We start from the raw sequence: 12,319 nt of genomic DNA on the forward strand, positions 1-12,319 counted from the left end.
GATCATCTGGTATTTATCTTTTGCCAACTGGCTTATTTCATCACTTACATATTTGCAGAAGAAATCATTTCTATCACATTGTCAACTTTAAATAAAACCATTAGATCACTCATTTGAGTATTCAGTGACATCTAAATACCACAGCAATTTGTTTTAATCATTTAAAAATTCTGTCAAAGTAGAATAACTCTTGAAAGGTAACATATGATATTTAAGGGCATAAATGCTAAACTTCCTGATTTATTATTATAGGGTATATTTTAAATAATAGATGTGAATATATTGTCATAACTATGTATGGTATCAAATGGGCCCTAGACTTAGTGGGGTGAGCACCTCGTAAGTTATGTAGATGTCTAATCACTGAGTTGTACACCTGAAACTAATATAATTATTGTGTGTCAACTATGATTGAAACATTTTTTAAATTAAAAATTATGTATGTGAGGGTTACATAATCTGTGAATTTTATTTAAGACTAGTAAATGTGCTACCTTAGTGGTGTGGCTACAAGCAAGTTGTTTAACTTTCCTGTATCTCTTTTCTTTGTCTACAAGTGAGGATAAATTATTATAGCAACATTATAAGATTGTTGGGAGGATTAAATAACTACATGAAACTCTTAGATACTGGCTCAGATACTTGCTTAGATAGCAAGAAATATTTAAATTTGATATTGTTGTTGTCATTATATTATTGTTGGTTAATTTATTGAAAATAGCCTTATAAGAAAAAATAGCAGAGTTAAAGTCTTAAATAAATTAAATGCATACTTGTAATTTTCCCTGAAATAAAAGAAAGATAGCATATTAAATGAAAATGTGCATACCAATGTCCATATCTCAAATTAGTACTAACTGCTGCTATACACTAACTAACTAGATTTTTGAGTCAAGGAGCACTGGGAGGGTGGCGGGGGGAGGAGTTATTACTTTAAAAGAGGCAGAAGCCAGGTACTATTGGAGTGCAAAGGAAAAGCCCACTCTGCCGCCCCAGAGTAGAGTCGGGGGTGCCTCAAAAGGAGACAGACAGCTCTAGGACTGGGCCTTGAACAATTTCTAGTGTGGGTCTGGTGAGAATCCAGGGCTTGAATATTGGTGGGAAGAGGGGACTAGAGAGGCTGAGAAGGATCTCTGAAATCTTTCCTGACTCAGTATTTTGTGAATCCAAAATTCTTAAAATATCTTTATGTCGTTATACTTTTTTCTCTTTTGTTAACTAAGGTACATTGACATTGTTCTCATGTGAATGCAACAAAAAGATTTATTGAGCATCTACTATCTGCCAGGAACAGTGACTACCTATCTTTTTGTAGATGTGTTTACTTACCCACAGATATGTGTGCCTTATTAAATTACTTTTTTACATTGAAAGCATTCTTATAATAGAGAACAGGCTGACAGTGACCAGAGGAGAGAGGGGAGAGAATCTCAGGAGAAAACGAGAAAGGTTTATAGGAACAAGCATAAAGGACACATGGACAAAAACTAGGGGTGGGATGGAAATGGGAGGAAGGTGGGGAGGGCTGGGGGGATGGGCTGGGAGGATGGGCTGGGCTGGGAGTAAAAGACAGAAAACTGTACTTGAACAACAAAAATAAAAATAAAAAATACATAAATAAAATCTTTTTTAAAAAGTTTTATTTCAGGCTGTGATGAGCCCTGTTTGGATTATTACCATGAGTAAAATTATTTTACTGTATTTTTTACAGTAGTGCTTCTACTACTTAAATAAATGTAAGAATTGGACTGTTTGTTGATTACAGGGCTCTGGTGACTACTTTTTGAGAATGACCTCATTTTAGTATACCAACAGTGTTTTCTGTCCAGTAATCTAAGTGTAGTTACTGGAAGAATAATCATTTGAATGTCTTGGTCTTGGTGTGAAACACTTTTAAAAAAAGATTTTATTTATTTATTTTTAGAGAGGGGAAAGGAGGGAGAAAGAGGAGAGAAATATCAACATGTGGTTGCCTCACACATGCCCCCTACTGGAAAATCAGGCCCCCAACCCAGGCATGTGCCCTGGACTGGGAATTGAACTGACGACTTTTTGGTTCGAAGGCCAGCACTCAACCCTCTGAACCACACCATCCAGGGCTTATTTTTAATTTGAAGCAATTGTTTTGAAACTTAATTTCTCTTAAATTTTGTACAAATTCATGAAGAGCAACAACATAAAATATTAGAATTACACTATTTAGATTTCTTAGACCATTACCTGTCTTTCTATAGCAACTGTTGAAATAGCTGAATAATAAAATTAGTCTTCACAATTCAAAGTATCTTAAGCAGGAACAGCACAAAGGGGTGGGGAATTATTACAACGTATAGGAAGAATCCCAGGGGTAAGACAGCATTTGATTGGTTAAATTAGTTTTGTGATTGTCAGCCAGAGCAACCCAATATCCTCCCTGTTGCAAATTTGTGTGAGCATTTTGGTTGTCCCAATGCTGGGCAAGGTGGGAGTGAAAGGGAGGAGGGACATCAGCATTCTGCTGATGGGTGTCTGGGGTGCTAGAAGTACTGAAATGAGGAAGTAAGTGAAAACTTACCTATAATTATTTGAGCCTAGAAGCTAATACTGTTAAGTACAGAGGTGTAAGGTATTTTTTTCTTAAATGGATTTTATTTTTTAGAGCATTATGTTCATAGCAAAATGGAAAGTGGCAGAAGTGTCTCATGTAGTCCCTCCTCACAGATGCATGGGCTCCCTCATTACCCACATCTCCATGAGAGTGGTACATTTGCTACAAACCACGAGCCCACATGGACACGTCATTTCAACCCTGAGTCTGTAGTTTAGAGTTCATTCTTGCTGTTGTGCATCACATGAGTTTGGACAAGTGCATCATGACATGTGTCCACTATTAAAGTATTGTGAAGAGTGTTTTCACTGCATTAAAAACCGTATGTGCTCTGCCTAATCATGCTTCCCTCTCCCCAACTCCTGGCAACCACTCGTCTGTTTACTGCTTCCGTAGTTTTGCCTTTTCCAGAATGTCACATAGTTGGAATCATATTGTATGTGACCTTTTCATTTTACCTTCTTTCACTCAGTAATATGCATTTAAGTTTACTCCATGTCTTTTCAGGGCTGGATAGCTCATTGCCCTTTAGCATTGAATAATATCTCATTATCTAAAACATCACAGTTTATCCAGTCACCTACTGCAGGGTATCTTGGTTGCTCCCAAGTTTTGGCAGTTAGGAGTAAAGATGCCATAAACATCCAAATGCAGATTTTTGTGAGGACATAAGTTCTCAGATCCTTTGGATAAATACCAAGGAGTGTAATTGATGAATTGTATGGTAATAATATGTTTAGTTTTGTAAGAAACCAACTATCACCCAAAGTTACAGTACCATTTTGCGTTCTCACTAGCAGTGAAGGAGAGTCCCTGTTTGTCCGCACCTTCATCAGCACTTGGTGTTGTCAGCATTGTGGACTTGGCAATTCTAGGAGGTGTGTGCTGGTATCGCATTATTGCTTTAATTTGCATTTCCCTAATGACATGTGATGTGGAGTATCTTTTATTTGCCATCTGTCTATTTTCTTTGGTGAGGTGTCTATTAAAGCCTTTGATCCATTTTTAATCAGGTAGTTTTACCTATTAGTAAGTTTTAAGAGTTTCTTTTGAGTTTCTATATTTTGTTCTTTGTATATTTTATACAACAGTCATTTATCAGATGTTTCTCTTGAAAACATTTTCTCCTAGTTAGTGACTTCTCTTTTCATTCTTTTGACATGAGATATTCTTCACAGTTTTAATACAAGTAATTACACTAATTTTTATTGTGTTGTCTACCTATAACAATACCATTTTATTTTCTCTATGTTGTACAGAATGACTTCTGGTTATGTCTTAAAGTTGAAATTACTTCTCAGAAGTAGGTGCAGGGATCCAACTACATCTACTAGCGTGGTAGTGTCCTAAGATTTACTAACTTAAATATATATTATTAAACATATACTTAAATATATTATTTATAAGGTATTTTATATTTAAATTATGTATGCATGGTCACATGATGTACGGATTTTATGTAGTCTGGTAAAGTGGGGTAGCACAAATCACTCGCTGCAGTGAAGTGGTGTTGGGTCTAATGGGGGACGAACACCGTCGTTGCCGGGGACCAGAGTGTTTTCCCTTCTGCTCTGCCATCCTCAGTGTGTCAGACTGTGTCCCCTGAGGTCACGGGGAGTCTGCCACTGTTCCTGGCATCACGTGCAAACACAATGGTATCTAAAAAGGGTCTAATTGTATTAATGTCTCAGGATTCTTTTGTAATAAACTGTATGTTTCATACTGCTATTCAAAAAATACCATAATTGTTACTCGATCTAAATATACATAAAAGAGTGCAATTTCCTGAGTGATCTAGGGAAGGTTGGCAGTTGAAGATTTAATCTCAATAGCTGGTCTACTCCTCTTTCCCTCCAAGGGGGGTGGAGAATTTAATTCAGAAGAGTACAGAAATCATGTAAATGCTGTTGAGGTAATTGCCTACTTCCCAGAAAGAAAAGAATTAGCTTTCTAAAAAATGTATTTGCTAATATATATTTGCTAGTTTTATTGAAGCACATTTTTTAATTTTTTCATGTGAACAATTTTTTTTCTAAGAAATTTAATTTTATAGTTTGGTGAACATTTAGCTCAACTAAAACCATTTTGTCATAATAATCTCCTTTCTTTACATGAAAACATAGGGGAGCTGAGATTTCTCTTGAAGAAATTAGTGTTTTGGAACTGGCTGGTCAGGACAGTACCCGGGCCCAGGATGCAGAGGCAGAAATGCCTGCAGGGGCCACGTGGTAGCTGAATGATAGAATCAGGCCCAGTGGAAGGGGCTGTGGCCCAGTGGAAAGCACATGTTTATTCATGGGTGGCAGCCAGCACCCAGCTTTAATTAATAGTTGCCACATTGGAATTAGGCCCAGAGTTGCCAGATCTTTTGATTTTTCAAGGAAAAAATCAAATATCTGATTTATTTGTGAAATTCCTGACTGTTAGATGTTGGCCCAGTTTAAAACAAACAAACAAAGCAACACTTAAGTGAGCCTAACAAAGCACATTTATGGGAGATACTTGTTCTGTGAACTGCCATTTGCAGCTTTTAAACTACCCCATTTGTTTAGACTGTAGAGTGCAATAACTGATGAATAACACCACTTACCAGTGTTTGTGCTACGGAAAGAAAGGGTGATTCTCTCAGAAATTGTAGTAGACCTACTGAATGGGACCTGCACTTCATTCTACTCATTTGCCAGTTATCGTGGGGGTGTTAGCTAACTGTTGCATAACCTCAAGTTGTTTTAGATTTTAGTGTAGATTGGTCCTCCACCGTTGATCATGGAGGATTTAAGATAGAAGATGGGGAAAAGGTGCAGAGGTGCAGATTCAGAGGTGCAGACCCAGGAAGTTGGATTAAAAGAGCCAGTCCACCCGCACCACCCTTTAGGCAGAGTGGCAAGTGTCTTGCCTCCTGTCTTTTGGATTGTGACACAGTAATGCATGCTCCCTCCCACCCCGCCCTCACATGGTACACCGACACATTCTTTTATCCTTTGTGACTCAGGTAAACCTCCTCTAGAGGGCAGATTCCCTATTCCTGCTTCCCCAGTATCTGCTGATTGTTTTAGGAGGGCTGTTACTTCCTCTACCCTCCAGGAACATGGCTGAACTCTAAACCCTTCCCTAACATCATCTAACTTCCTCTTGTATATTTTTTTCTCCTTGTAATCAGATATTAAAATTCTGACTTCCCAAATAAAAGTCTTCAAAACTAGGAAAATAATAGAAAGGTGCTTTAAAGCATGATTTCTGAAAACAATTTGGTATGTAGATGATTTTTATTTTGCATTTTTTAAAATATTTTTGAAAATGGTTGCTTAACTCTATTTGAGAAACTCTCAGGCTCTTGGAATACTGCAATTAAAAGTCAGCAAACTGAGGTGGAATGTTTTAAGTTGGTCCATACAAAAAAGGATCTTCTCTCTTGTGAAGCGTCATCTTCCACAATGTCAGTCCTTTTAGATTAAACTGAGAGCTTAAAACTACAAAATGGGTTACATGGACTCCACCAATTTAGGAGTTATAATAATTTAGAGGTAGTTGGGTAAATTTTGTTGCTTGCGTAATCTCTGGGAGTATGTGTACTTGACACATTAATTACTTAAATCAGGACATGTGTTTAGTTAGCCCAATTAAAAATGAAAGCCAGCAATTATCTGCAAACTCCATTTCCATAACAAACTCATGGAAAACAATGAATCACCAAATGCAAATAATTCTTAGACAAGACAATCTGTAATTTGTATGGAAAAATACCGGTAGTAGGTAGTTTTCGGCAATGTTAGTTTTGTGATCTTGGACAAACCACTAAAACTTCATTGAACCTTTTTTCCTCATCTGTAGAGGCATCATCTCATTATAAAGGTTGTTAAGAGAATTAGATTTAAAGGTTATGTATTATTATCATTCATTTATTGATCTATTCAAGGTCTAGATTCAGATCTTCAAATTTCACTGTTTTTAACTGTTCTGATTTATTCAGTTGAAGGATTCAGAATAATAAAGAAAAGATTTGGTACCTAAGGACAAGTGAATTTTTGTTTAAAGATGTTTGTAAAACATTTTATAGTATCCATTTGTCCCCATAATTAAGTTTGTGTTTCTCTCCACAACCTTCCTTGTAGGCATAAAAAGAAGAGGGTGGGGGGCTTCGTGAGGATAGTGGGAATACATTGAATCTAACTTGACACATCTCAGCTGTTTACATCTTGAAGCGAGGCAAATTGCCTGTGCATCCAACAACAGATAGTGCTGAGTGCACTCACTCCCTTGTGGAACGGTCCTACCAACTTGATATTACATAGACATTGAACAACTCTGACACAGTAAGAAACTTTTTTAAAAATTACATTTCTGGGAACATGAAGTTGCAGTATATTATTTGTTTAGTAGGTAATATGTTTAATTAATTGTGTTGTAAACAAACTGAATTTTTCCTGATTTTAAAGTTTTCCATTCATTTAAAGACCTGAAGAAAGAAGCTAGAGAGAAAAATATTATCCATGATGAACACTGACCTGTCTCGACTTCTGAGTACCGCATCAGGTCTGAAGTGTTCCTGATTGCAGTGCTTAAAAAATAAGTGATTTTGGAGACAAAGGCTGAACAGGGTGTGAGCATTTTTCGAAAATCTCTCTCCATCTTCAGCAAATACTAAGTTTTATTTGCTCCTTAGCCTATTTGTTTTCATATTTTAAAAAAATGTAACAACTCATTTAAATTTGCAAGCAGAGTTGGATTATTTGTATTTTCCTCCCAAACCATGCAGTTTTTTAAAAAAAATTGCTGATTGTGGTATGCTGTTACAGTGCTTATGAGAAGCCTCTCTGTGAAGTGCATTTTAATATTTAGATCAAATAGCAACTGGACTACGTTAATGCCCAGTGGGTACATGTGTCATTTGAAAGCAGCTGCTGAGCCTTCTCCCTGCTGCTCCAATTAACACATACCGCACACTTTTGTCAGCAAGAGGCAGTGCACATGGATGAAACCACTTTACTGCTCATTAGGAGGATATGCAAGAGTGCACAAAGGGTTAAGCAATCTGCGCATCGCAAAAGGGAGCTTTCCAAGAAGTTTCCCAAGTCCTGAGCTTTGCTAGAAAGGGTGTTAGATTAGGGGGTGGGATTAGCAGGTGAGAGAAAGTTGGTTTGTGTCTAGCTTTGGTTCGGTCCATTGACTGGCCTGTTTCCCCGCCCCTCTCTTCTCCTCCACCCCCGCCCCTGATGATGGAGATACCGGATAGTGAAATTCTAGTGCGGGGACTCCCCTCAGCTGAATCTCGTGTTGAACTTTGTTCTCTTTTGTTTTAAAGCTCTTTGAAGGCAAAAGCTTCACTGTATTTTTTTCTCTTTCATCGTCTTTATCATTTTACTTTCTCCCTCTTTTCCTTTTTTTTTTTTTCTTTTTTAAATTGCACATCTGACAGTTGACCAGGCAAAGTAAGAAATCTTGTCAAGGCAAACCCCTATCGCTGTTATTTTTCCCTCCCGTGGCGAAAACCGTCAGGTTTTGTGCTACCGTGGATGGTAGCACAGAGGCAGATGGAAGGGTAGCGCGGCAGGGTCGGTGCGAGGCATTCATGCTCCACCAGCTCCCGGAGCAGCTGGGCTGTCTCCACTCCACCGCTGGCTGAGTCGGCTGCGCGGTGAGGGAGAGATGGACCGCTTCCTGGGTTTCGTCAAGCAAATAAGGAGATCTAGGAGAAGAAAGGGGAAAAAGTACCGTCCAGAAGAGGATTACCACGAGGGCTATGAGGATGTCTATTATTACGCTTCAGAGCATTTTCGAAGTAAGCACTTCCTTCCACCCGCCTGTTCCTTCTCGCATGCCCGGGGTAACAATACACCTTGTGTGGTGCTTTAATCTTCGGTGCAAAAGGTTTCCCAGATAGTATTCTAGGTGAACAGTCTGTAAGTACCAAAGTGCTACGTATTATTTGATTTGTTGCGAGAATAACCATCAGATAGCATCCAGACAATGTAACTAGCCCAGGTCTATACATGATTAATATTTTAGGTGCAGTGAATTGATTATGTTATCATTTTTAGTGAACCATTCAAAAATTATCTTTCAAGCCAATGTAGTAGATGGTTAAGTTACGTTCTGTTGGAGTTCTTTAAAAATAACTGTGTTTTCCTTAGAAAAGGGAAGGCTAGATCATTTGGAAGAAATAATTGTTCCTGTTCAAGTTGATAGTGATGATTAATGCCCTCCATACAGACTTCCTATCAGTTTTCTGTGATGGATCTGAGGTGTTTGTATAAGGAAATTCACATGCTTTTCTTTGATCCATGTTTATAATTTTGTTATTAAATTAAGGGAACTCTTATTTGTTGTCTACTAGAAGCAGTGGGACTTGAATAAATAATATATCTGTATTAAGACTTTTGTAAATTATCTTATAAATAGCAGAGAACTAGAGTTTTTCTTGTACTTAGCAGTCCTTTAAGTTCCTGGTGAGGTTTAGACTTATCCCAATAAATTTAAAATACCCAGAAATGCCCGAGGGTGCAGAGAAGAAGAAGCTGCATGCAGAGATCACTGAGTTTATGAGGTGCCCTAAGTGGATAAAGGTGATAGTTATATATGGCCTACACTTAGAAAATTAAGAATTATTTTTATCTTCTTGAAGAAGGATTCTTATAAACTTGTTTTTCAAGTCTAATTCTCCCTGGCCTTTTGATGTCTGTTGTAATATATCCCATCTACAACCTCTGAGTGTTGACTAATAAATAATTTAGAATCCATTTCTGTGGTATAAAAATCCATGAGAATCTGGTCTACTTGCCAGAAATTCTGTTGTGATTGATGACAGCTGAGAGTTGAGAATTCATGTGGTGGCAACAACACAATAATGCAAATTTATAATTCTTTGACATTTGTTTTGATAATATGGCTATGTGGCTTTTACAGAGTAATCTCTGAGTTTTGGAGATGTTTCTGTTCTATAATGCTTTTCCATGAATAATCTGTTCTAATGTAGTGACAGTCGATGTTTCCTAAATTTAGTTTCCATAATATGTTCAAGAATTTAAGATTTGTGTCACATCAAGAAATGCTTTCAGCTGGCATGCATAATTCTGAAAACTGGGAGATAAAAAAAGAAACAGGAACCTTTAATTACATTGTACGCATTGTACAAATTTCTTACAACCAATATACGCAGGGTCCGGCAGAAGTAAGGCTTGCTTGAGGGTGGTTGGTAGGGCACCTGAATGTCTGTCTCCCATGAGATGGGCAGCAATTTGAACATTTCACCTAAAATGTCAGATGGTGTGCTCGAGTATGATTGTGTTATATTACAGAATTACATGCTTATGATTTTGTAATAAAAGACTTTTATTACAAAAAAGAGGGCATTGGCATTATACAGCCGGATGCTGTATAATGAATCAAATGTATACCTTCTTGAGTTTGTATTGTGATGTATTTGTACACATAGAAAAAAAACCTCTTTCAAATGCCTGCATCCTACTAGTTTAGGTAAGAATTTACAAACAACAGAGATACTTTATAAGTTTGCCAAATGTGCCTCTTAGGAGAGAGAGATGTTTGTGGAGGTGGCTATAAAATACCCTCACACCAGAGTTGGGAGAAGGCCACAGCCTTCTCTTTACCACAGCAGTCTTTATCCATCGAAGGCAGTCACTCAAGGGGAATGGTGTCTTAACTTACCTGATCAGTCACAGCCATGCTAAGAATAAGATGCTAACCATCAAAGGTTATTTGCTTTAGATACAAAACTGACAGGCTGCCTTGTGATTTACTAGAAAGCACCCATTATGTAATATATAGCTTTGTGCAGTTAGATGCATGTTGAGTCACCAACTTCATACTGCTGTGTGGTAAACAGAATGTGTCACAGTGGATGCAGGCACTTGGGATTTGACATTTCATTAAAAGTTAAGTAGCCAGGGCTTCTGAAGACATGTCACATGACATAATGACCTCTCAGTGTATCTTTTGGTTTCAGTTTCTGGGCATCTCTGAACTGGGTAGGGAACATATCCACTTATATTTTACGGCTGTAGAAAAGTATTAACAGGTGAGACTGATCTGTAAAACCAGTCCTCTCAAATGAGTAATATGATTTAATTCAATTACATCTGCGGTGTATCTCTTTTAATTAGTCTTTGGCATAATTTGAAAGTGTATGTCCTGCATTTCTCTAGATGGCTTAGGAAAACTGTTTTACATTAAGGCTAAAACTTGGTGGAATTTACTGATAACATTCACATCTTAGTTAATGGTACCATTGATAAACCAGAAGAGTTGTTGCTCTTATTTCTCTTCCTATATTGTTTGTTGAGAGAAACTTACAGCTCGGTCTTGTCAGTTTATCTAGTGACTCAGCTTACCACAAGAACTTATGCATATAACAATGAAAGATCAAGCCAGAAAGACCCTCCCAGAAAATTTTCCAATAAGCATGCTCTTCCTTTACACATTCTCAAGTGCTCGCTGATATCTAACTTTATCCCTAACCAATGTCTCTTCTGTGGTGGGTTCTGATTTAGAATTTCACCATCCTTTTTTATCTTAAAGACAACGCAGTTTATGATCTCATGACCTGCAAAAGTCTGGTTAACATGTCAGGAGAACCTGAGCCTTTGAAAGAGAGGTTAATTTGAAAATAGATAATTTTTCTGTAACTCCATCAAATTGAGTTCGAGTGATGATGATGGTGATGATGAGGAGGGCAGACTGATTTTTAAATCTTCCCTGTTTTTTTATAGTGACATGATATATATCATTGTTCAGGGGGTGGCTATGTTTGATTCTGAAAAAGCTGCTTTCATCACTTATCTATCCCTTCATAACTCCAGAATTAGAGCTTCTAGAAAAATGTTTTGGTCAAATCCCCAAACTTTTCTGTGTTTTTATTTACTAAAATCTGACAGGAGATGGAATTATTGCTTAAGATTTTTCAAGTTCTAGAACTACATAATCTTTATAGTTTTTGTTTTATTCTAAAACAGTTCAGATAAACATACTGGCTAAAGAATTTTTAACTGGTATTTCCACCAAAAAATTCACCTGGATGTCTGGAGGGAATTGTATTTCTGGCAGGAATTGTGGGTAGGAAGATTTCTGTTCCTTTGAGATAACAATCTATCATTGAATATTAAGGAGTTTCAGAGAATATTTGTAAGCCTACGAAATTCTGAACATGTTGGTAAATTCTAGACCTCATCTTTTATTTAATCTTATCTGTCAAGGAGCAGCATTTACTCTGAAATTCCCACATAGATGATTTGTTTGGTATTTTTGTTAAAAAAGAAACTGGTACTGATTACAAAACTGATTCATAAACTTGAATGTAATGAAGAGTGAGAAAAGGATCTCAGTATTTACTTTTATTATGTTTGGTGCTTTTATTTGTTTTTCAGTAAATGCTGTGTTAGAGCAATGGCTTTTTAATGGCTCCGGAAGATAACGTTTTGATTAATTTGTGATACAAAAAACAAACCCTCTCACCGGATGTATTTATTTAGCCACACTTGATAATATTTGAATTATAAAACAGGTAATATATATTTTATAAGCTCTCACTTAGCACTGTTCATATTCATATTGAATTCAGAACTGCTGGTCCATGCAGGTCAGGTTATGGAATTCCTTTAGAAGGAGGAATTTACCTCGAATGAATAGGAGTCTGTGAGCCACTTTGCTCATGGCCCTGGCACCTTGGGCACATGTGTGGTGGCATTGAATAAAGCATGGAGTTCCTCCATGGTAACC

At 37.2% G+C, this 12,319-nt stretch overlaps 1 protein-coding gene across 8 annotated transcripts in view; it reads left to right on the forward strand.

Annotated features, from left to right (window-relative positions):
* Positions 1-12,319, forward strand: part of GRIP1 (glutamate receptor interacting protein 1) — a 664,666-nt gene that overhangs the window by 265,009 nt on the left and 387,338 nt on the right. For 2 of the 8 annotated variants that reach the window (XM_028532026.2, XM_036018706.1), the window contains exon 1: positions 7,463-8,366. The exons of 1 other annotated variant lie outside the window; for it this stretch is intronic. In XM_028532026.2, the coding sequence (XP_028387827.1) occupies positions 8,234-8,366 (133 nt within the window). In that variant the 5' untranslated portion in view covers positions 7,463-8,233. Of the gene's footprint in view, positions 1-7,462; positions 8,367-12,319 lie in introns of those variants that run through there. 5 more of the 8 variants (XM_036018710.1, XM_036018711.1, XM_028532028.2 and 2 more) reach the window with 4 other exon arrangements.

Source organism: Phyllostomus discolor, chromosome 2 (genome assembly GCF_004126475.2).
Source record: "Phyllostomus discolor isolate MPI-MPIP mPhyDis1 chromosome 2, mPhyDis1.pri.v3, whole genome shotgun sequence".
NCBI lineage: Eukaryota > Metazoa > Chordata > Mammalia > Chiroptera > Phyllostomidae > Phyllostomus > Phyllostomus discolor.